This window comes from Peromyscus maniculatus, chromosome 3 (assembly GCF_049852395.1).
Source record: "Peromyscus maniculatus bairdii isolate BWxNUB_F1_BW_parent chromosome 3, HU_Pman_BW_mat_3.1, whole genome shotgun sequence".
NCBI classification, from domain to species: Eukaryota; Metazoa; Chordata; class Mammalia; order Rodentia; family Cricetidae; genus Peromyscus; species Peromyscus maniculatus.
The window spans coordinates 107,384,138-107,408,375 of record NC_134854.1 but is presented as its reverse complement, the minus strand read 5'-3'; the positions used below and the strand labels follow the sequence as shown (position 1 = coordinate 107,408,375).

The following is a 24,238-nucleotide window of genomic DNA, read 5'->3' as shown; positions in this document are numbered from 1 at the left end:
CAAGACCATCTAACCATGAGTTCAGAGCTCAAATTCTCTAATCACATCTCAGTTCCAGGAAGCAAGAACTTCAATTATTCAACATAACCCCCTCAGCTCTAATAGTCACTGGCTACAGCTCTAGCTTAGGGTAGTTAGCAGAACTGAGGCACTGGTAGACGCTGCCAGACTTCTGTGCCAATAACCATTAACTGCCCCTGGTCACAAGCAGCAGGAGCTGGGGTGGTAGCACAAGCCAATCATTCCAGCTTACTCAGAAGACAAAGCAGGTCAAGCCCAACTTGGGCAACTCAGTGAAACCTTAACAGTACAAAGACTCTCAGCCCAAGGTCAAAATAGGGCTGGGGACATAGCTCAATGGCAAGTGCTTGCTTAGCAAACCACACGAGGCCCTGGGTTCAATCCATAGTACCAGTTTAAACAAAAAGGACTCTCAAGGTGACTGAGCAAAAGAAAACAGGTATTTTCTCCAAGGCCTTATGAAGGTACCGGAGTCCTGAGATTATGTGATGCCCTGACACTCTTCCAAGAGCTCTCACAGTATTTTAAGAGGAAACATGCCTAAGCTCAGAGTACATGAATGTGGACCATAATCCACTACTGTGATGGAAGAGATGCTGTGTGTGCAGTGCCTGAGCTAGAAGGACTGAAGATAATGATACCAGGAGAAAAGGAAGCCACCATACATCGCCTAGCTACTGCTCAGAACTGCAACTGCACTGAGACTTGTAGACAAGGGCCCAGCAGAGCTCACTGCAGAATCATTTACTTCTACTTCAGCAAGTATACACACAGCTCATTCTGAGAGGCAGGAGGATGTTTTTGAGAAAAACGGTGACCAAATAATCTTAAGTTTTATTTAAATAACCTCCAGTGAGAACACAGCAGACTAATCAACCATTTCCTCACCACCAATTCACCTCATCAGGGTGGTGTGCCTCTCAATGGAGGCGGCCTTGGCCTCGACCCCGACCAGCTGCTGGGGGAGCATCCACAGTGGAGCGGGGGTTCTTGATAGTCTCATCCACGGATACAATAAGGCATGCAGCCTCAGACGCTGCTGTCAGGGCATTGATGCGCACCATGGCCGGCTCCCACACGAAGGCCTGGAAGTTGTCTGCGATGTCCTCATTGTTGATGTCCACCCCATACCACATACCCCCCTGAAAGATAGGGAAAGCATTTAGGAACTATTTTCACTTCTTCCTGCACACCTGCCAAAGGACTCAATTGCCAGAAATTTTGAATTGATGGCACTTTCCCAAGGGAATCCGAGGGCCATGGCACCCTTCCCCACCTGCCAACACCTGCTTCCAACTCCGCTTCCAGGCATGCTGGCCACAAGCACCTAGGCCCTCCCAGGCAACTGCTGTTTCCAGGTGTGCCAGGAGGGAGTTGTCCACTGCGCCTGGCAGTGAGCATATTCCCAGACAGCACACACCTAAGAGCCGACCCTCACCCGCCCAATCCCTGGATCCCAAAGAGAGCAGAGAACTATACCTGTGCATGCCGAGCCCGCAGCTTGTTAAGGATGTTTGTGGCGTCGAAGCCAGCATTGTCACACAGCTGTCGGGGAATGATTTCCAGGGCCTTGGCATATGCCCCGATCAACAGCTGCTGTTTCCCTGGAATGGTCCTTGAGTAATCCCGCAGGTATTTGGAGAGCTCCATCTCAATGGCCCCACCACCAGCCACCACAGAGTCATTCTGCAGAAACCAAATAGCTCGCAATGTAGTGGCCCAGCTCCAGGCTTCAAGTTGGGCCACACAGCAAATCCTCCAGCCCAGAAAGTGCCCAAAATGTGAATACTGGCTTGTTCTGTCCCTTCCCCAAACCCCAGATGCCCAGACACAGCCAGCATCCAGCACATCCCAACTTCAATCATAGAAATTGAAAGGTCACTGTCAAGGCCAACCATAGCTTGGGTGTGGTGACATCAGGAGGACAGCTGAATAGATCAGCCCCAGTTTGTTAACTAGTTTTAGCCTTTAAAACATCATGGCCTATGCCAGTCAGTGGTGGTGGCTCATGCCTTTAATCCCAGAACTCAGGAGGCAGAGGCAGACAGGACTCTGTGAGTTTGAGGCCAACCTGGTCTACAGATCGAGTTTCAGGATAGCCAGGGCTACAAAGAAACCCTGTCTCAGGAAGAAAAAAAAAAAAAAAAGCCAAATAAAAACAAGCTAAACCAAACCAAGCAACCAACAAAAACCAGCATGGCCTATATATGAGGCTGAAGTTATTTCTCCATGATTTGTAGGGGGAAATCAAAGCCCAACATGCCACCTAGGAAGGACAGATTATATGAACTCTAAGATTTTACCAGCTCTAGTTAGGGGACTGTACAGGAAAGAGGCATCATCCCAGTACCTTGATGGCCCTCCTCACGATCATGATAGCATCATGCAGGGACCGCTCTGTCTCCTCCATAAACTGCTCAGCTCCACCACGGAGGATGATGGTACATGTCTTGGCCTTAGGGCAGCCAGTGAAGAAATTGTACCTATGTCCAGGATGTAATGGTGCACACATGAATTGCTGCCACCTTGCTGTCTGATCTCCCTACCAAGCCCTCCCAAGAGGGAGCAGTGTTTGTTCACTCAGGCTGTCAATCCTAACCTTGAAAGTATTTTTTGAGGCAGGACTGGGGTGGTACCAGTAGAGCTTGTGGAATCAGATCTAAGATCCAACCAGAACTACTTCCCTTCTGTAACACTATACCTGAGCTCTTTATCCACCCCTCCACCCAACAGCACCTTGAAAAGGGAACAGTACAGGCCACATACCACACCCAGAACGACAAAAAAAAAAAATAAGGGGGGGGGGAGGTTGGGCAGACCCAAGCAGTTCTTGGGTGCTGAGCCCATAGGCTCACCTCTCGCCTCCAATTTGGGTCTCTTCAAACACCTGGCAGTGTCCCAGGACATCTGGATTCAGAGAATTCACACTGGTCTGGATTGAGCCTCCACAGGCCTGGGGAGCAAGGAAAACATCAATGAGGCCAATTGGCCTGCTGACACCCACTCAATAAGCCAGTTTCCATGCTGAATCTGCCACAGAATCTTAAGAGCTCAACATTTATCCTGACCTCAAGATGATCCCTACTACCTCTCAAAAAGATGGAATCAAAACAGAACCAGACTCATAAAAGGCAAAAGGGCCCAGTTCAAAGGAGAGAGATCTGATGTCTACTGCTCTGGGTTCAGCAACTCTCCTCAGGAGCAGATCCCGAGAGGGAAAGCCCTCACTGGAAGCAATCCCCACTGAGTCTGACCCATGACCACAGTGCTGCTGTGAGGCACCTACTTCCTGACCTGTCTTGGTCAGTGAATTCAAAGCAGTTTCTATTACTGGGTATAGACAGTCTATTCTATTACATCAGGGACAGAGGAAACAATCCAGGGCCATGAAGGATAAGCAGCTGCCTATGAAGTTTTGCTTACCATCATTGTCCTCTTCAGATCCTCCTCTGGCACTCGGCCAGCACAGAACATGTCCCTATCAGCAAAGTACTGGGTGGCCACATCCCCAATGGGGAGTTTGGACAAGATGACTTTGGCTCCAGACTGATGGATCTTCTCTAACTTGTCGTAGAGAATGTTCCACTCAGCATCAACAATTGCCTGGTAATCCTAGAGACCCCCCAAAAGATGAGGGTGTTGGAGGATGAAAGTTGGTATATATACAGACAGGCTAAGGCTAACCCAACTCCTCCCCCCACAGAAAACATGCCAACTTATCTGGGAATTAAAGAGGGGCCAACAGTCCAAGCACAAAAGGACCATTAAAAGCAACCACTTAACACTTTCAAACACAAACAGAGTAACTTCAAGGAGGGAGCTTTGCCTAGGGATTTCCCAATATGATCTCTCCCACCACAAAGGCCATTCTGTGCTGGAAAACACTGCTACCTAGAGGCAGCCTTGGGAACCACAACGGGAGGAACAGTTCATGAGACCAGGAAGGAAGGAGACCTGTCCAGCCCACGAGAATCACAATGAGGCAAGCTTGTCATCCCAGCTGCTCAGGACCGACATAGGAAGATTATCAATTCAAGGCCAGCCCAAGAAACTTAACAACACTTGTCTCAAAATAAAAATTTAAAAATAGGCAAGCCTGGGGTAGTGGTGCACACCTTTAATCCTAGCACTAGTGAGGCAGAAGCAGGCAGGTATCTGTGAGGCCAACCTGGTCTACACAGCAAGTTCCAGGACAAACAGAGCTACATAATGAGACCCTTTCTCAAAAAAAAAGGGGAGGCCACTGAGTTAATCCCAGCACTTGAGACTACAAAGCAAGTTCCAGGCCAGCCAGGGCTGCACAGAAAAACATTGTCTTAAAATACAAAAGTTAAAAAGGGGCTAGGGACTGGGGGTGTAGCTCAGCAGTAAAGCCCTACTTAATGCATGTCAGCCTTACTATGGATAAGAGAATAAACAAAAGTTTCAGGCAAGCTAGAGGGCTCATCCCCCTAAGAGGCAGAGCACAGCAGCTCAATAGGTCTTCACATTCAAACCACCCCGATAGAAGTCAAGAACAAGTAGAAAATTAGTGGGCTGAGTATGCAGACACGGGCATGGACAGAAGATCAAGTGCCCACAGAAACCTGAGAAACTGAGCTGGCCCTTAGCAACCTAGAGACTGGAGGCCCTCACCTAGAAAGTTGCTGGCCTCCTCAGCCCTACGAAGGGGGGAGCCTACCTCCACCGTGTGGACTCTGATTTCAGCGTTATCTTTCTCTGCTTTCAGTTCGAGCTCAACATTTAAGAGGGCGATCTTGGGGTTCTTATACTTCTTGGGCTGCATTTCAAACCCAGCATAAGAGAAAGTCTTCTTGAATGCGACACCAGCCACCAGCTGAGACTCCTGGTTAAAGACAGACAGCTCAATGGTTTGGTTACAGCCAGAAATCCAATCAATCTATGAACTCAGAAGAGTAAACTCCACTCTCCACTACTGTGATAGTCTTATTCATCATCATCACAAAATTTGGGACAAACCCATCTTTTAAACTTTAAGTGACATAGAACGTACTTTAGTTGCCCCTTTAAGGTGAAATAGCATTCAATTTGAACAGAGACAAGCACAGTAAAAGCTATCTACCTGGTTGACCTCTACAGCTGGCTATGCACAGCATTGCCAACAAAGGAGCAGATGGGGAGGGGAAAGGCAGACACACTGCCATGAGTCCACCTCACCCTCAAGTCTCCTTATTGCCTGAACACATGAAGTATACACATTGGAGCCTGGACGCTTCCTTAGTAGCTGTCACTGTGGCTCTTCACCCACCAACCCCTCCAGTTACAGCCAACAAAGGAACAGTCTGTGGACTGCCGAATACCTCTAGGATTTCTCTTTGGAGAATTCACAAGTAATTTATCTGAGCCAATCCTTCTATACACCCTGACACTAACACAGAGAACAGGATCCTCAAGTGGCACAGGTCCATGTTCGCATCCCGATGATAAGCAGATTCTTGCATTCTCCCTGCATCTATACTGTGAACTCTGCTCCCACGTCAAGTTGTCTGCTGTCTAGGGAGACCACAACAGGCTCACCTCTAGGGCTCCACCCTGCACTTTCTTGATGCCAATCATTTTAAGCTGCAGCAACTCATCAAGCATCATCACAGCATCAACCACCATCTTGGCGAAGAAGACCTTCTGCTGAGAGATCAGCTTGGAGCTCAGGGCTGTCATTGCACACTTCTCCAGCATCTTCCTCTGCTCTCTGTAGCACAGGGCAGAACTGACATTGAGCTTCTTCCCTGATTCTACTATAGCATGGGAGTGGTGCATTGCATACAATACTCTATACATATTAACCATTAGTGTGACAGAAAACTACACTTGACAAAATCAGTATCAACCCATCGTTTAAACGAAAATCCACCTTAGCAGCTATACATACCACCCCATTACTTTCCCTTTAACCCAAAACTCACCACCCACCCTCCTCACCTGTCACCTTTCCTATTGTTAGGGTAGATTATCAGCAAAAGACGGCAGATGCAATCACCCCCACCCCACCCACCCCAGTGCCAGCTCTTTCATGTTGCATAGCCAAGGGTCTGACAAAAACTCAACAGCCTCCTGCACAGACTGCAACATGCTTACACACCCAATTTGGCCACAAGATAGCAAGGCTCTGACAAAGCCCACTGGAAACTTACACTTTATCTTGCTTCTTCACAGTCACAGCAATCTCTTTGATCTTGTCAACAGCCTGCCAAGAACACAAGTTGAGTGGGTCTCATGCTAAACACAGAATGGTGAAGTGGACCCAACAGTGCCAAGATCCTAAGCATATCTCTGGGCCTGGAGCTGCCTAGGAAAATGGAGAGCTCTGCCACCTTGAGTGTTCTGAAGACTCACCAGGCACTTCCAGGCCTTGGCTCTGAGACTGCCAAGAACAACATGAGGACAATGCAGTTGAAGCAGACAGGTTGCTAGGTTAGGCCAAGCCCCTGGCTTACAAGTGGACAACTTCTAGCACTTTATATCTATGCAAGTCATAAATAATATATAAACTAGCATTTTAAACCAGCATATCCCCTCCAAAGTATTCCTTACATATGACCTGATTTCAGTGTCAGCACTGGGAACACAGCAAAGGAGAAAGTAAGGCCTACAGGGATTAAGTGACATGTCACAAGTCACATGATGGGAGGCTGACCAGTAAAAACCAAGCTATCATAAGGTACCTGATAAAAAAACAAAACTGTACCATCTCGAAAAACTAAACCAAACAATGTATGCATGAAAACCGCCATGAGCCAGGTGTAGCAGCATGTACTACCTGCCATCCTGTACTCGGTGGAAGTGGGAGGATCAAGCAAATTCAAGGCCAGCTTAGGCTGTATCAGATTATCTCAAAAAAAAAAAAAAAAAAAAAAAAAAAAAGAAAAAAGAAAAAAAGAAATTGGCTGTCCAATGTCAAATGATCAGCCCTGAAAATATACAAGTGACATATATCATATGGCCTCAACAGGTTCTATTTAGGAATACACATATTCAGTAACAAGAGGCCATGAACTGGAAGGCGAGTGATGAGTACATGAGAGGGTTTGAAGGGAGGAATGGGAAGGGAGAAATGCTGTAAGGAAAATACAATCTCAAAATGAAAAAAAAATTGAAAAAAGTAAAAGAAAAAACAAAGATTGCATTTAGGAGACATATTAAGATGTCCCTATTTTGTACACTCTAAATAATTAAAAATCAGCTCTCACCTATAAAGAGCCTATGCCTACAAAATAAGCCTACCAGTCTTAATCTATCCCATCAAACTGGCTGGAAATGCCCACGTAGCTCTGCTCTGTGCAGTTCCTTCACCCCCAGGAAAGGCATTATCCTAACAGAAATGTGAGGGGCCCAGGTTCTAGAGCAAGTGAGCCGATGCAGTCCATACCAGCTGGGTGGCTGTGCGGAAAGCTCGGATGATGATCTGAGGGTGCAAACCTTCCTCCACATAGGGCTTCACCTGCTTCAGAAACTCGGCAGCCAGCAGGGTCACTGAAGTGGTGCCATCACCAACCTGGAAGACATGTTTTCTGCTATTTAGGGAATGAAGCTCTGAAAATCATTTTTAGGCAACTTAGCAATTTAAAGTGGATACTTTAAATTGGGTGTCAAACTTTTTCCAGAAACCCACATATTTTGCAACAAAAATGGAAAGGTTAGAGTGTCCAGGGAATCAGCCTTTCTCAGATGGCTTTGAAGTACAAAGTTAATTCCCTAGATAGCACCATTCTCCAGAGAGCCCAGGGACAGTCCCCTCTCAGGATACGAACCTGGCACATGAGTCAGCAGAAACTTTACTGTGTTAGTTGTTACTATTGCTGTGATGAGACCTCAAAGGAACTGGGGGAGGAAAGAGCCTATTTGGCTTATACTTCCACATCACAGTTCATCATCAAAGAAGTCTGGACGGGAACACAAGCAGGGCAGAGACCTGGAGAGAGGAGCTAAAGCAGAAGCCGCAGAGGAGTGATGCTTGTTGGTTTGCTCCTCGTGGCTTGCTCAGCCTGCTTTCTTATAGAATCCAGGACCACCTGCTCAAGGGTAATATCACCCACAATGGCCTGGGCCTACCCCCATCAATCACTAATTAAGAAAATGCCTATAGGCCTGCTTACAGCCTGATCTTAGTGAGGCTCCCTCCTTCTCCAATGATTCTAGCTTGTGTCAAGTGACGTAAAACTAGCCAGTGCACTTTACTATATACAAAGTTAGTAAGAAATACAGCATGTGACAAATAACTACAGTACCAAGAAGAAATAAATAAACATTCCTTAAAAATGTTTTTATTTTAAGTCAAGTAGCAGCAGCACATGCCTTTAATCCCAGCACCTGGGAGGCAGAGGCAGGCAGATCTCTGTGAGTTTTGATGCCAGGCTGGTCTACAGAGCTAATTCCAGGACAGGCAGGGATACATACAGAAACCTTGTCTCAAAAAACCATAAATAAATAAATAATAATAAATTTTTAAATTATATACACACACAGTTGAGCACATAAGTGCAGGTGCCTACAAAGACTAGAGGTGTCAAATTCTCTCTCTCTCTCTCTTTTTTTTCCAGAGCTGAGGACCGAACCCAGGGCCTTGCGCTTGCTAGGCAAGTCTCTACCACTGAGCTAAATCCCCAACCTGAGGTGCCAAATTCTCTGAAGCTAGAATCAGGTAGTTGTGAGGCAGAAGTAAACAAACTCCTACAACTGGCCCAAACGCTATTTAGAAGAGCAGTTTTCCAGTCTGCTAATCTTCCTCTGTTTTTCTGTGCTGCAGTCTAGTATTTGTTTATGTATATGGGTGTTTGTCTGTCTGTCTGTGTACCACCTGTGTGCCTAGTATCACAGAGGCCAGAAGAGGGTGTCAAATGCTCTGGACGGACTTAAGAGGCAGTTGTTAACTACAATGAGTGCTGAGAACTGAATCTGGGTCTTCTGGAAGAATAACTAGTATTCTTAACTGCTGAACCATCCATCTCTCCAGCCCCCTAAACTGTATTTTTAATGAGAGAAAAAGTAAGATCATTTACAAAAACTGGCTGACTTCTCCTTGGGAATGAATTCCTTTTTCACTCACTTATGTTCCCTATGTAAAATAAGGAATACTCAATAGGAAGGGGAACACTCTGGAGAAGGAATGAAGCTGCTAGATGTCTGACAAGCATGCGTTATTTCCTTGCTGAAGATAATTAACAAACCCATCAAGACCCACCTCAACATCCCTATTCTGCAGCACTCCAAAGTACAAAGCTTGCTCTGCACACTTACTACCCAGACTTTAGCATCAAAACTGGTGTTTACAAAGACAGACTGAAGGTTGACAGTGACATGGACACTGGAAACTGGTTGGAAGGATAAATTAGGTGTACTTGACACACACACAGGATGGAAACCTTTGTGTCTCCAATCCCATTTTATAAAGTGGTAAGCAGTGAATAACTCACAGGCCCAGTCTAAATTAGAGCACTTAGACTCAGTCTCCAGAGCTGAGACCTGGAGACAGCTGCCATGCACAACAGATTAATGAATAGGAAATAGTACATGCAAAATTATAGCTTTAAAGGTTATTAATCATAGACTGGGTGTGGTGCCACATGCTGCCTGGGAGGCAAAGGCAGGAGGATCTCTGTGAGTTCAAGGCCAGCCTGGTCTACATAGCCAGCTATAGGATAGCCAAAACTACAGAGGGCCCCTATCTCAAAAAGCAAAAACAATAATAATTATTTTAAAATTTTTAAATTGTAACTATTTTTATATGTAAAACAGTTAGACAAGTATAATTTTAGACCTAAAAAAAAAAAAAAAAAAGATCTTCAGTGAAAAGAGTGAGGCACTGAAGGAGAGACATTGTGCTCTAGCCTCCACTTAAGTTTCTATGACTGACTTTCCTACCTCAGCGTCTTGGGATTTGGCAATGTCCACTAAGGTCTTTGCTGCAGGATGGACGACATCGAGGAGTTTCAGAATTGTGGCCCCATCATTAGAAATTGTTGCCTTGCCTTAAGAGAGAAAACAGTAACAGTTAAAACCTCCTTTCTTATTAATCCTGTTTACAGACCTGGACTCCACATACACTTTTTCTTGGGATTGGGTCACAAGCTTTTAAATACTATGGGCTCTTGATTTTCTTTTGAATCCAGGTTAACTGAACAGAGTAATGTTTTAAATAGCCAAGCATGCAGTGTGCAAGTCATCTCTGGAGGCTAAAGCAGAACATCCAGTTTGAGGCTAGCCTGGGCTATACTGCCTCAAAAGTAAGAGTAACCCCTAAAATATTTTGAAGACAACTGACATTCTAGTATCTCACGACAATACAACATAGCTTAAAGGACAATTTTTCCCTTCTGTGTTAGCAACATGTTACAATGAGAGGGACCCAGAGAAAACCAGCTTCTTAAAAATAAATTTAAAAAAAAAAGGAGAGATTTCCCGTTTTAATTACGTATATATGAGTACATGCACATGTGCATGCATGCAGGTGCCCTCAGAAGCCAGAGACGGCATCAGAACTCCAGGGATTGGAATTTCAGAGACAGTTGTGAGCTGCCTGACATAGGTGCTAGGAACTGGTCACCCAAAAGAGCAGCAAGCTCCCCTAACCACTGACGCATCTCTCTCTCTAGCCCCCAGTTCTATTTATGTCTCTGGGCCACACTTTCCTAGAAGGCAGGAGACTCCTGAGCCCAGGTTCTCCCACAGATCCCCAGAGGGTTCTACATTCAAGGCCGTGCATACAGCTTCACAGATCCTTCGGAGATCCTACAAGCAATGGGATTTCTGATAGCAACCCCAAGCCCCAAATACCCCCTAGACACCTCTACTCCTCCTTCACACAGCCAAGGAACCATGAAGACTTACCTCGACCATCCACGATAAGCTTGTCCATGCCCCGGGGACCCAGCGTGGTTCTCACAGCCTCAGCCACCACCTGGCAGGCACTGATGTTACTCACCAGCTGAGGGATGCCCTGGGAGCTATCAGTCCCTTCTTTCAACAGGATAACTGGTGTGGGCTGCAGAAGAGAACAAATGACTGCTTTTAGTCATCACCTGCTACTTGAGACTCAGAACAGTGGGCAGTGAAGGTGCTCCCAATTCCACCATGGCAGAGTAATCTGCACCCTTTTAAAGCACACACAGTCCCCTGTTACCCAGACTGACTCCCCAACCACGTCTACCTCTAGAGGTACTGCTGATGTTGAAATCTAAACAATAAATTATGCTTTCTGGTGCCCACATGATCCAGTATGGCCCTTTCAACTTTTGACATTTTGTCCTGCGCTTCATAACTGGGCCACAGCACACAGCACAAAAAGAGCAGTTCCAGCTGTTCATACACCGTCTGTCCCTCCAATAAAATACACACTGGTTTGTGTTAGAGAAGCAGAGGTATGGAAAACTGAGACACTGTCCTGGAGATGACCAGAAAGGAAGCTTTACCAGAGACCTCAGATTGAGTGTAGCAAGACAAAAAGCATGTTTATCTTACCTTAAAGTGACATACTAAGATCACACAGCAATGCTGTCACCTCTCATACCCATTCCAAAATGCTCCCAAGTAACTCAGTAATTTTTGCCTTTCTCTTTAGCATTGGTCCAGAAGGGTTAACATCCCTGCATGGGCTTTCTGTGTACAACTACTCTAGAAACTATGAGAAGGTAGGAATGTTGCTTGTTCAAAAGGCCTGGAGACTGTACTGCTTAGTTCTTTGTTAACACAAGCCAGGATCATCTGGGGAGAGAAATAGCAATTGAGAAAATGCCACCATCAGAGTGACCTATGGAAATGTCTATGGGGCATTTTCTTAATTAATGATTGATGTGGGAGGGCCCAGGCCCCTAGGAGTAGTGCCACCCCTGGGCAGGTGGTCCTGGTTGTTTTAAGGAAGCAGGCTGAGCAAGCCACGAGGAACAAGACAGTCTGCAATGTTCCTCCACATCCTCTGCTTCAGGCTCTGTTCTGCCATCCCTTTATGTAGACTGTAAGCTGGAAGATGAAATACGCCCTGTCCCCCGCAAGTTGCTTTCATCACTGTGGTGGTTTGAATGAGAATGGCCTCCATGGGCTCATGTTTGAATGCTCTGTCTCAGTTAGTAAAACTGTTGGGGAAGAACTAGGTGTGTCACTGGCTTTCAGGTTTCAAAAGTCCAGATCAGGTCCAGTGTCTCTCCCACTGCCTGCTGCCTGTGGATCAGGATGTAGCTCTCAGCTACTTGTCCAGTGCCATGCCTGCCTGCCTGCCACTACGCTCCTCACCATGATAATCATGGACTCACCCTCCGAAACTGTAAGCAAACTCCCAATTAAATGCTTTCTTCTATAGGTTGCCTTGGTAGGGTGTCTTTTCACAGCAACAGAACAGTAACGAAGGCACTCATGCTGTTTAATCACAGCAACAGAAACCTAACCAGGACAGGATCTTTCCTCCAGTGTCCAGGAAACAGCATGGACAGTGGAAGAGCTGGCAAACCAGAGCTCCTACAGCTACACCTGAGCCTTCAGAAACAAGTGGTGAGCCAGGCCATCTCCTCAGTACTAGGCTAACTCTGCATGTCAAACAGAAGTAATCAGGAGAGCACCATCTCAGCACATTCACAGCTCTTTGTTAGTAGCTACAACTGACATTTACTTTTTATTTTTACAGTGCAATAAAAATGCCATTGTCCCCTTGCTGACTTCAGATACTGTCCCCATCTAAAAATACAGAGTAAAGGGATCATAGTCTGTAGTCTAACAATCTATGAGCCTAAGTCCACAGTAACTGAGAAACTTCTGGAAGAGGTAGAGCTTGTGGAGAAAATGGCGCTGTCCACCTTACTGCTCCAGAAAACTGACTGTTTCCGTGGCTGCTGGCCCCTGCCGGGCTCCAGAGCTGCTGCTCTTCAACACGGTCAAGGTTCTATGACGGGAGCAGCCAATGCCAAACCTAACTGGCTGAAAGCTGGGCTGACCTTGGGCACCATGGTTTTCCTGTGGGTTTTATCTCATCAAACAACATAATGAAGATGTTTTGGAGTATAAAATAAATGGATTGGAATAAACTTTGGAAAGGTTAATATAGTCTGCTTCATATGATGATCATGGTCATTCCTCTGGATTCACCCATCCGTTGAGTGGATATGAGGAAAAAAGTTATATGTGAATGTGTATCAGTTAAGTTAACATCTGCATTTAACATTATTGAACAAATAAAAATACTCATGTTCTTTAAAAAAAAAGTTTAACTCCTTTGGCCAAAACGGCTGATGGCAAATTAAGAGGATGCGTGGAATAAAGCTGAAGAGTTGGGCAGGAAGTTAATCATATATACTTGAGATCAGCCATGGCAAGCTCAGGCTGTATTCCTACTTAGAAAGGAAGCTCTAGAAAAGCCGTCCGCAAGAACTACACACTGTGAATCACCTTAAGCCACTCCAGAAAATGACAGCAGATAAGATACAACATGCAGATGTACAAAAGGGGTCTGAAGTATGGCTCATGAATGAATGAGGGGTAGTTTAACACAACACCCACTACATTTTTTAAAAGAATATTTGCCAGGTAGTGGTGGCACACACCTTTAATCTCAGCACTGGACAGCAGAGGCAGGAAGATCTCTGAGTTTGAGGCCAGACTGGTCTGCAGAACTAGTTCCAGAACAGCCAGGGCTACAGAGAAATCGTCTCAGAAAAAGAAAAAAAAAAAAAAAAAAAGAGTATTTGTTGCAGGACATAGTGGTGCACACATGTAAGCCCACTAATGAGCTAAGCTGAGGCAGTATGATCATTCCATGTTCTAGGCCTGCCTGGGCCACATAATGAGATCCTATCTCAAAACACAAACAAACCCCCAAATAATTCACAGAGCAAAGAAATAACACTAAAAGTTGAAAGTGGGAACTGAAGAGATGGCCCAGCAATTAGGAGTACACACTGTTCTTACAGAGGACCTGAGTTTGGATCCCAGCACCCATGTCTGATGGCTCACAACCACCTGTCATTGAAGTTGCAAGGCCGACGCCTCTGGCCTCCACGGGTATTGACACTTACATGTACATACCCACGTACTACACAACATATATACGTAATTAAAAGTAAATCCTTACAAGGGATGTTTGCAGCAGTAGACCAAAAAGCCAAAAAAGCATGGAGTACACTTCAAGGAGCCCTCAGAGCAAATACCACCACCCAAGACTGCTATATACTACAGCAAAGCTGTCTTCTAAGATTGAAGGAGAAAAAAGAGCATTTCAAGATAGCACATGACCACCAGCACTAGAAAAGGTACTCAGAGAACTACAATACAAGAGGAAACCAGTTTCCTAATTTGAGTCTGTCTACCGACACATGCCATTTTCTGTTTTGGTCATTTTATCCTTGGTTCCTCTTCCATAAAGCTCCATTTTAGTGTCATCAGAAGCATTTACATGTATTTCCACATGGCTGTTCAGATGTGGTAAGGCTGTTTATTGACATCACTGGAAACTGGACCCAACCACCGACAGAGCAGATCCGCTTGCTCACTTTTTAAATAGTTTGGGAAGGTGATGAAATGACATTAACTATAGTTCTTATAGAAGGCAAAACTGCATTCCTGTCTTAGTTAGGGTTACTACAGCTGTGATAATACACTACGAACAAAACCAAGTTGTGGAGGAAAGAGTCTATTTGGCCTATGCTTCCACATCACTATTCATCACTGAAGGAAGTCAGGACAGGAACTCAAAACAGGGCAGGAACCTAGAGGCAGGAGCTGATGCAGAGGCCATGGGGAAATGAGCTTACAGGTTTATTCAGCCTGCTTTCTTATAGAATCCAAGACCACCAGCCCAGGGATGGCACCACCCACAATTGACTGGTCTCTCCTACATCAATCATGAAGAAAATGCTCTACAGGCTTGCCTACAGTCCACTCTTAGGGAGATATTTTCTCACTTGGGGTTCCCTCCTCTCAAATGATTCTAGCTTGTGTCAAGTTGATTGATATAAAACTAGCCATGACAATTGTGAATGATAACTGCATATCAAAGAACTCTAAGCTAGCAAGGGTAAAACCTCAGCAGAGCTGCAAGTGGGCAATAAAGGTTCCACCAAGTCAGGCCAAGTGTGAGGGGCATCATGAAAGATGCCTTTGTACACAGGCAGCTGAAAGAGAATGTAGCAGACACCCCCGGGGGCCTAGATAAGTTTCCAGGCAAAAGATTTTATGTCTACCAATTGGCTCAGGGTGGTGCCCAGAATGGGAAACTAAAGCAAAAGGGAAGAGGGGCACTGGTCCATGGAGGGGCGCATATACTTTGTACCAAGAGCTATAGGAATTCACTGGACTAACACATGCTCAGACTGAGTGCTCCAAGTCCACTACAATCACTGCCATGAGGCAGTGGTAGCTATCTTTGCTAAGAATTACCCAGAACAGACCCTGCTCCAGCTCCAAGTCCCCAACCCACCTATGGCTAGTCAACTCACTCCACCTCTCCTGATCCCTGTAATAATCTGCTGCACACTGCAGCCAGAGACCCCAGTGTCTGAGAGCACTACAGTTAGGGGGTGCAGAGGGAGCTGTCCAAGTTTCTGCAATCATGCAGATTCCCTGCTGGATGTCCCCCTGTGTGAGCAGTATGTGGGCTGGACATATATAAGGCTTCTGAAGTGGGAGGGGCAGCGGCAGAAACTGAGCTTTCTCTGCACCAAGAACTCACTTTTCATAGCACCTCATCTCCTGAATGGAACCTTAGATCTTGATGTACCTTGCTAAGTGCAGACCTCCATTCTTTCCTCTCTGGCTCATTTTCCTCTCTCCTGTTACTGAATCCTGTGGCTGTCACCCCAGGGGGCCTCATTCTATGCAGGCACTGCAGTGGGGACTGTGCTGTCTCCACCCTGCCTCTCAACTCCAGTGGGTGTTAGGTCTGGAAATGACCTTGGTCAGAGTCTCTGCTCCCAACTTTCTTTTTTCTTTCTTCAAGGCTAGGCTTACAGAACTAGACCTTTTTAAACATATAATTTTTGAGGAAACAGAATACTATTCAACTTTTTGTTAGGTTATTTCATAAACATTCTTTTGAACCACGCTGCGTATTTGTCAAAATCCTCTGTGAGCAGCACAGGCACATATGCTACAGGTCAATGGCAAGGCATGTGACAGCATGCGCTCCACCTGAGAAGTGATCAGAAATGTGTCTGCTGCATCCCAGACCCAAGGAAACGGCCTGAATTTCATAAAGATCAAGTGGATTTACATGTACCCTAAAGCTTGAAAACACAGTTCATATGTGCAAAACCAAAAGACTTACAATTGAGTCTCGGCTGGTAAATGGTGTACATTTACCAGATTTCAGACAATGTGAAATAAAGCATGGTTTCGGCCCAACATGACTGACAGGAACCTGGGATCCAATAAGCACAGTTGTCGAAAGAAATTGCTTGGGGCTGGGGAGATGGCCCAACAATTAAAAGTACTGGTGCTCTTCCAGAGGACTGGGGTTTGACTTGCAGCACCCACAAGACGGCTCATAACTACCTGTAACCCTTCTAGGCACCAGGCACGCAAGTGATACACTCACCTGCATGCAGGCAAAACTCCTATACAATTGAAATAAAATTTTTAAAAAAGGAATTGGTCGAGCAAGGTATTAGCAGTCCACTGAGATAGAAATGAAGATGCACCCAGTACCACACACTATAGCCTATCTTGGTTAGAGAGCCACTGTCTTTAGTGAATGAAGACTGGGATCAGGGTGCTGGCCTCAAAATTGTATGCACAAGTTGCAGAACCTACAAGACAGCTATAAGCCAATAAAAACCAATGTTTTCTTTCTTTTATCCCCCCCGCCCCGTCAGGGTTTCTCTGTGTAGCCCTCACTGTCCTGGATCTCACTCTGTAGACCAGACTGGCCTCAAACACAGAGATCTGTCTGCCTCTGCCTCCTGAGTGCTGGGATTAAAGGACTGCACTACCACTGCCTGGTTCAAAGTAAAACGGCCAGTTGTAGGCACGCAGACACTCAAATGAAAGAAATAGTACAAGTAGTAATAAATAAAGTTGTATTGGTCTAAGAAAAGGTATCAAGAGTGAAATGTAAGAATAGATTTGAGGTTGGAGAGATGGCTCAGCATTTAAGAGGCCTTCCTGCTCTCCCTGAGGACAGGGAATTTGATTCCCAATACCACAACCATCTGTAACTCCATACTTTAAAGAATATACATCAATCCACTAAAACTAGTTATGTGTAAGAGGAAGAGTTCCAGAATAGCTAGAGATACACCAAGAAACTCTCTCAAAATCCAAAAAGGGGGGGGGGCACAAAAGGGTTTATTTTAGCTTACAAATCCAGGTTACAGTCTGCTACTTGGTGGGTACGGGGGTGTGGTGTCATGTAACCTGAAGGTCAAGATCAGAGAAAAATGAATGTATGCATGCTGTTCACTTGCTGGTGCTCACCTAGCTCTCTTCTCTTATACAGTCCAGGACTCCACGCTCAGGGAATGGTGCCACCCATAGTGGGCTGGGTCTTCCCATATCAATTAAAGCAACCCAGACTATTAATTCCCCCCAGACCAACCTAATCTAGACAATCCCCCATCGACACTTTCTTCCCAGGTGATTCTGAGTTGTGTCAAGCTGACAAAACTCATCACCACAGTGGGCTACACACTGACTTTGAGCTACAAAGGAAGACAAGCCTGCTCTTGAAAATAAATAAAGTCTCAGGGGCTGGAGAGATGGCTCGGCGGTTACGAGCACTGGCTGCTCTTCCAGAGGTCCTCAGTTCAATTCCCAGCAACCACATCCATAATAGGCTCTGATGCCCTGTTCTAGTGTGCAGGTATTCGTGGACAGAGCACTCCTATCTAAAAATATACATAAATAAATAAAATTTGGAAAAGAGGAGGAAAATCTCAGGCTATAGTTAAGTGGTGGGACAATCAAATGAGGCCTTAGGTTCAATTCCCAGTGCCCGAAAAAATAAAAGCCACTAGCGTTAGACCTGATGATCTATAAAAGACCAGACAACCTGAGACCAGTCTGTTAACAGCATGGTGGACTCACATTTTAAGAAAGGAGATAACCTGAAGGCAAACAAGCCAAGTGGATAGGACAAGAATAATCAATTCAGGTAAAACCCAAATGTAGTGGCCTGTGCCTTTTGACGAAAGGTTTGCTATTTTGGGGGGGGCTGAGTGGGCTCGGATCTCAGGGCCTTGGCCATGCTATGCAAATGATATATATTGGGTCACATCTGCAGCCCTGATGTTTTACTGTAGCACATTAAGAGACTCAGTTTTACTCCTCAGCTCTGGTCCTTGCCAACCAAATCAATTTCAAGAATTAGTAACGTTGAAAATAGACTTTGAAAAGGGACAGTGCTAGGGGAGTATGGACACGCTTCTGTAAGGGTTCCTTCTACTGAGTAGGAGCTGCAATCACAAAGTATTTTTATTTGGTAACAGGGAGAAGGCCATACAGGTCATCAGTCAGTGTGGATTCCGGAGACAAGAAGCTGCAAAGGGCAGACAAAGGATTGACACCGAAAAAGCAAAAATTAATTCGTGAACTGGTGCCAAGTGCACAGGAATCTGAAGTTGACGTTGCTCTCATTAACCACTGAGGTTTATCATACACAGGGAAAGTCTGATGAAGGACCGCTACAGGCAGACCTTTAAGAGGCTCCTGCCTAAGGCACTCTGGTCTTCTTCCCACCCCTGTTGCTGTGTACCTCAACTGCCGCCCCTACCCAGAGTGAAGCTGGGCCTGTACACTCAGGAGACATTAAGAACGCACCCGCTGAACCACTGAGCGAACAAACGGTTCCCACAGGAATGAAGGGATCTGTTTTCCCGCATGCGGCAGCCGGGCTGAGTATATGCGGGAACGCAAGCGACCACAGTGCCATGCAGGGCGCCACTCGGCCCAACCCAAAGATCCTCCCGCTGCTTCTGAGCGCTCTAGAAGCTTCTGCACCTCCCAGGGCAGCCAAGCATACTCCCAACCCGCACTCGGTGCCGAAAACCCAAGTCTCCAGCACGGGGAAGGGGGCTGAAACGGCCCTGAATCACCGGGGGACCCGGAGTCTCCGGGCCCAGTGGAGCCGCGAGCCCCATTCGGCTCTCGCCAACCGCTCCAGTTCCGGGCCGCGGCCGCCCACGGGCAAGGAGCGGGGAGCCGGCCTCTGCAGCCTCCCGGCAAGGCGGGGGCCCTACGGCCGTGGATGGCAACGGATACGCAAGGCGCCACTCACCATCATCTTGGAAGCGGTTTCAGGGGCCCAAACCTCGCCTGTTCCCGGCCTCGGAACCGCCCACCCAAGCCCACAATGCTCCGCGCCGGAGGCGTCCTCAGAAGCTTCTGGCTAGAGGGAGGCCCGGGAGAGGAAGGAGACGGACCACTTCCGCCACTCTATGGTTAGCTACAACCGAGGTGGCCGGCTAGAGAGGCCGGAGGCCCCAGGGACGCTCTAGGAACTCGTGTCTGGCATGGTGGGGTCATCGAGTTTCGATGTGATTTTTTGCACTGTGAGGGCGCAGTCGCGTCGCACTCGGGCCCGCGTCCCTGGATACCACGGTAGACAAGCGGCGAAATGTCAACCCGGAACGCCGGCTGTGGGAAGCACCTTAGGTGAGCGAGCTCACTGCACCCCCAGAGCTCCGGGGCGCTGGAGCTCTGGGCCTTTCACAGGTAGCCTGGGAAGTTGAGGGGTCCCGGGTCACAGGTGCGCAACCCCCGAGCGCGGGAAACTTGTCCCGGCGGCGTCTGGCTCTGCAGCGCCTCCTGTCGGCCGAGGCACCGCCCTGCGGCCTGAGAAGGGTGAGGTCGCGCGCGGCCCCAGCGCGAAGCCAGCCCCCGGCGGCGAGGACACCCGAGCACCCCGCAAGTCTGTCTCCGCGAGCCGCCCACCCTCGGGTCGGGTGCCGCGTCTATACGGAGGAGCGCGGGGGCGGGGCTGCGAACTGCAGTTGCTATTAAGAGTTTTGGCAAATCCGCTCCCGGCTCCACTTCTCCTGGCCAATAGGAAGTAGCCTAGGGCGCAGAGGCGGAAAGTACGGCCACACGAACAGGCATGACAGCCAATCAGCCGCCGGCCTCGCTTCCGCGCTCCAACCCGCGCCGAGAGCGGGCCTGGGGGAGGCCGGGGCAGCTGTCAGGCTAAAGTCCGGCTAGCGAGCGCGGCGGGACGGCGGCGGCGGCGGCGGGACGGGCCCTGGAGATGAGCCGTGGCGCCGCGGGCTGGTGCTGTCTCGTGCTCTGGCTGCCCGCGTGCGTCGCGGCCCACGGTGAGCGGCGACGGGAGGGCGGGCGGGCTGGGTGGGCATCCAGTGTGCGCGCTGCTCGGGCCGGGGGCCACGGGTCACCTTGGGGACCCCGCGAGTTTGGGCCGACCTGGTTCTGCGACCAGACGGCCGCAATGGGTGGGTGCTGGCCCCCGGGGCCATGAGTAGGCGCAGCCAGAGGCTCCCCACGTCGGAGCAAGATCCTCCAGCCTTCCTCCCACTGAGGGCGACCCAGGTGACAGCTAGAGATCTAGAATGGAGAAACGTGAGCGTTCATGCCGGCAGGAACATACACGTGGGCTCACACGCACAGGCACTCACTTACACAACTCGCACATAAATGTACACACCTACGCGCTAAGTGAACACATGAATATGTAACCGAAGAGATAAACACATCAAACGCCAGACAGGAGTGTACTTGTGAAAAGGGTTGCCTCATGTTAATCCAGAAGGCTTCCTTGGGGGGTGTATCCATCTGATGGAGTATATCTACACTCAGGACAAAAAGCTGCAAGCCCCCTGAACTCTGTCTGGGTGGCTGCGATTCGGACCATAAACAGCAACAGCCACAACCACAGCCAGTCGTAGCCACAGCCCACACAGTGATAGCTTGGTCGTTAAACTGATTAACAGACCTGAGGCCACAGCTTCCATCCATCAACATTCACTCCTCTCTCTGGACTTAAGCAATCCAGGGACTCAAATCCCAGGAAAACATTAAACTTCGATGCTGAAAAGTTTCTCTATCCTAAAACCCTGGTGGTTCTGGCAGTTCTCCTGTTCAGGACAGGGCAGGTATCTGTTCATTCAGTAACCTTTGCTGAGCAGCCACTGTGTCCTGGGCACTGGGGATTCATCACTGAGTAAAGCCACAAACTTAGAATCATTGCTCCAGTGGAAGAAGCAGACATAGAATATTATACATACATCATAATTACAGAGGAAGGAGCAGCTGGAAGAAAGTACATTTTGAATGGGTATAGGAAGGGACAAGGCAGCATCTATCTGAGAAATGACAGGTGAACTTTTAAGAAGACCCCAAAAGATGGAAACACTGAAAAGCGAGTTCAGCTTGAACCTGGGAAAGAGGAAAACAAGATTGGAGCCGGGGTAGGAGTCGATCATGCAAGGCCTTCTACACCACAGTGAGCAGCAGCATACGCTTTAGTCAGGGAAGGAGACACTGAGGCTCTGGCAGTGAGTGGGTGGCTGGAGGACCTTAAGGACTGTAAGGAGGGCATGGAGAGAGGGAGCTGAGAGATGGCTCAGCAGTTAGGGTACTAGCTGTTCTTCTAGAGGGCCCACTCACAACCGCTTGTCCCTCCAGTTCCGGGGAGCTGACACCCTCTTTCTGGATGCTGCAGGCACCAGGCACACACATGGTGCATGGATATACATGTGGCCAAAGCACACATATACATAAGATGAAATGAGAATTAAAGAATGAAGACAGATGGGAACCTGAGGCAGGATTGCTTGAGCCCAAATGTTGAAAACCAGTCTGGGTAACATAGCAAGACCCTTCTGAAAAAGGAGACATGGAAGCAAGACCAAGTTAAGCTTGAACAGTCAGGACAAGAGGTGACAGTGCCTGGATTAGATGTCAGTGAGACCAGAGCTAACTTGTAAGTTCTGGTTAGAAACTTGGGGTCTTCAGAGCAGCCGTGAATGCTAACCCAAGAGCTCTGGGTCTTTGTGGCTCACTGTGGCAGGAGGAGCAGGCAAATACAAATCTCTTGTATCCAGTCTGTCCTGTCCAGTTCAGGAACCAGCTCTCGGGCTGGGGGTGGCAATGCATGCCTGTAATCATGTTTGGGAGGCAGTCAGGAAGAAGGACTCAAGGCCCACCAAGGAAACAAAACTAGTTCAAAGCCAGCCTGGGCTATGTGAGGCCATTTTAAAAAATGGTGTGGTAGTGCACACCTTTAATTCAGCACTAGTTAGGGTTGGAGGGGGGAGGCAGAAGTGGATCTTTGTGAGTTTGAGGCAAGCCAGGGCTACATAGTGAGACCCTGTTTTAAAAATAATGCTCCCAAAGGATCCAGTCAGTTGATGCCCATCCAGCTGAAGACATAGGGAAGGAACCCCGAGATCTAAACCCTAACCAGCTTGTTCCCAAGAGGCTTTTCATCTGCACTCTTCCTTTTAGGCTTACGCATCCATGACTACTTATACTTCCAAGTGCTGAGTCCTGGGGACATTCGCTACATCTTCACAGCCACACCTGCCAAGGACTTTGGTGGTATATTTGTAAGTGCAAAGATGCTCAGGTCTCTGACCCTCAGCAGCCTTCTTGCCATCTCTGAGCCATGGTGACCCTCATCCCACTTTTATGCTGGAACAGGGCAGGAAGCAGCCGTGCCCTCCAGAGCTGCTGCGTACTGTAGCCAGGGAGGGACTGCCTTCGCTGGTGGAAACTACCTGAGAAACCAAGGGCACCAGCTTTCTCTGTCCTCCTACCCACTTCCCCTGCCCCTGGGTTGTAACCAGCTCCCCTCTCACAGAAAGGCAGGGCGAAGTTGAGTCATCAGATGGATCTTGGTGAGAATTAAAGCACTCAAGGCCTCAGCACTCCATTTCCTTTCTTCACTCATTATGAGGTACCAGGAAGAAGGAATTGTTAGCTCGTTCAAAGCCATGTTTTCTTACACTCTTACTTGTCCAAATGTCCAAACATTTTTCAGCACACACGGTATGAGCAGATCCACCTCGTCCCTGCTGAACCTCCAGAGGCCTGTGGGGAACTCAGCAACGGCTTCTTCATCCAGGACCAGATCGCTCTGGTGGAAAGGGGGTAAGGAGTGGGCAGTAGGCAGGCATGACACATGGGGAGGGCAAATTCTGATCACAGTTCATGGTACTTTGAAATGTTGATCTTTAAATTCATCCTTTTCGGGTCTTTAAGAAATGTCTTGTCTGCTTTCTGCTGTGTACTGATGACCCTCTATACATGTCCTCTATGGTCCTTTCATCCTCCCAGAGAGGATGAGGGAGGGGCAGCTAGCACCTGCTTTTCTTTTGGTCTCAACACTACCTCTTCCAGGGGCTGCTCCTTCCTCTCCAAGACCAGGGTGGTCCAGGAGCATGGCGGGCGAGCTGTGATCATCTCGGACAATGCCGTGGACAATGACAGTTTCTACGTGGAGATGATCCAGGATAGTACTCAACGCACAGCTGACATTCCTGCCCTCTTCCTGCTCGGCCGAGATGGGTGAGGGCTCTTTGCTCCTGGCTGTCCACACTAAACTGGGTGGCATGACTTGGTAGGTTCAAAGGCAATCAGCAGGCCCCTCTCACAGGCCCTGTCTTGAATATCCCAGTCAGAGGGCCAAAGTTCTCAGGTTCTGGAAACTCCCAGAGTGACGGGCAGAGGGCAGTATGGGGTGCTGAGAAAGTGACTGTTCTTCATGCCCCTCCCAGCTACATGATCCGAAGGTCTCTGGAACAGCATGGGCTGCCGTGGGCCATCATCTCTATCCCAGTCAATGTCACCAGTATCCCCACCTTTGAGCTGCTGCAACCTCCCTGGACGTTCTGGTAGAAAGGCTGACTCCAGGTGCCAGCCACAGGTGATTCACTTGGAAGAGGAAACCTAAGATTCTGCCACTTGGAGTTTGGAGATAGACTCTGAGGACAAGTAGAGCCAGGGAGGGGACAGGGAAGCCACACGACTGGCTTTCTCTTCCCTGGGACCTGCAAGGACATCTCATTCTCCAGCAAGAGGCAAGAACCAGACCCAAGGCTTCTGGCTAGAACTGGGAACAAAAGGTGCTGAAGGCAGGTGGCCTTGTCATCTGCAACCTGTCATACACCACCAGTTTCAGCCTCCTGCAGCCAGGACCTCCTCACAGTGAGCCTTGTAGCTGTTGCTGGAATGGTTTAAAGAACTGGTATTCCGGGACTAAGGATCCCCTACTTGTTAGCAATAAAGCTAAATAAAGCTCATTAGGTTTGTACCTGTGTCCTAAACTAAGAAT

The 24,238-nt window shown here is 47.9% G+C and overlaps 2 protein-coding genes across 3 annotated transcripts; one reads left to right on the top strand and one right to left on the bottom strand.

The window, feature by feature from the left end:
• Positions 1–835: 835 nt before the first annotated feature.
• Cct7 (chaperonin containing TCP1 subunit 7) lies at positions 836–19,365 on the bottom strand. Its single transcript, XM_006991552.4, has 12 exons — positions 19,229–19,365; positions 10,867–11,020; positions 9,901–10,007; positions 7,409–7,534; positions 6,174–6,226; positions 5,560–5,731; positions 4,703–4,867; positions 3,445–3,633; positions 2,877–2,974; positions 2,372–2,504; positions 1,501–1,707; positions 836–1,163 (listed from the first exon to the last, which is right to left on the bottom strand). Exons 1-12 carry the CDS (start codon positions 19,232–19,234, stop codon positions 942–944), a joined length of 1,632 nt encoding a protein of 543 aa, XP_006991614.1. The 5' UTR covers positions 19,235–19,365; the 3' UTR covers positions 836–941.
• A 98-nt stretch (positions 19,366–19,463) lies between these two features.
• Pradc1 (protease associated domain containing 1) lies at positions 19,464–24,217 on the top strand. 2 transcript variants are annotated; one of them, XM_016009820.2, is made up of 5 exons: positions 19,464–19,605; positions 22,411–22,511; positions 22,946–23,055; positions 23,305–23,472; positions 23,682–24,217. In XM_016009820.2, exons 1-5 carry the CDS (start codon positions 19,464–19,466, stop codon positions 23,800–23,802), a joined length of 642 nt encoding a protein of 213 aa, XP_015865306.1. In that variant the 3' UTR covers positions 23,803–24,217. The 2 variants fall into 2 exon arrangements, with proteins under 2 accessions (XP_015865306.1, XP_006991613.1); XM_006991551.4 differs by lacking the exon at positions 19,464–19,605 and adding an exon at positions 19,961–20,261.
• Positions 24,218–24,238: the final 21 nt, after the last annotated feature.

Excerpts from the sequence above, each read along its gene's own strand:
- Cct7 (XM_006991552.4), bottom strand. Across the intron at positions 10,008-10,866 it reads GCTTATCGTGGATGGTCGAG|GCAAGGCAACAATTTCTAAT; the intron begins GTAAGTCTTCAT and ends TTCTCTCTTAAG. Across the intron at positions 2,505-2,876 it reads ACCCAAATTGGAGGCGAGAG|GTACAATTTCTTCACTGGCT; the intron begins GTGAGCCTATGG and ends TCCTGGACATAG.
- Pradc1 (XM_016009820.2), top strand. The coding sequence starts at position 19,464 with ATGGTGGGGTCATCGAGTTTCGATGTGATTTTTTGCACTGTGAGGGCG. Across the intron at positions 22,512-22,945 it reads AGGACTTTGGTGGTATATTT|CACACACGGTATGAGCAGAT; the intron begins GTAAGTGCAAAG and ends AACATTTTTCAG. Across the intron at positions 23,473-23,681 it reads TTCCTGCTCGGCCGAGATGG|CTACATGATCCGAAGGTCTC; the intron begins GTGAGGGCTCTT and ends TGCCCCTCCCAG.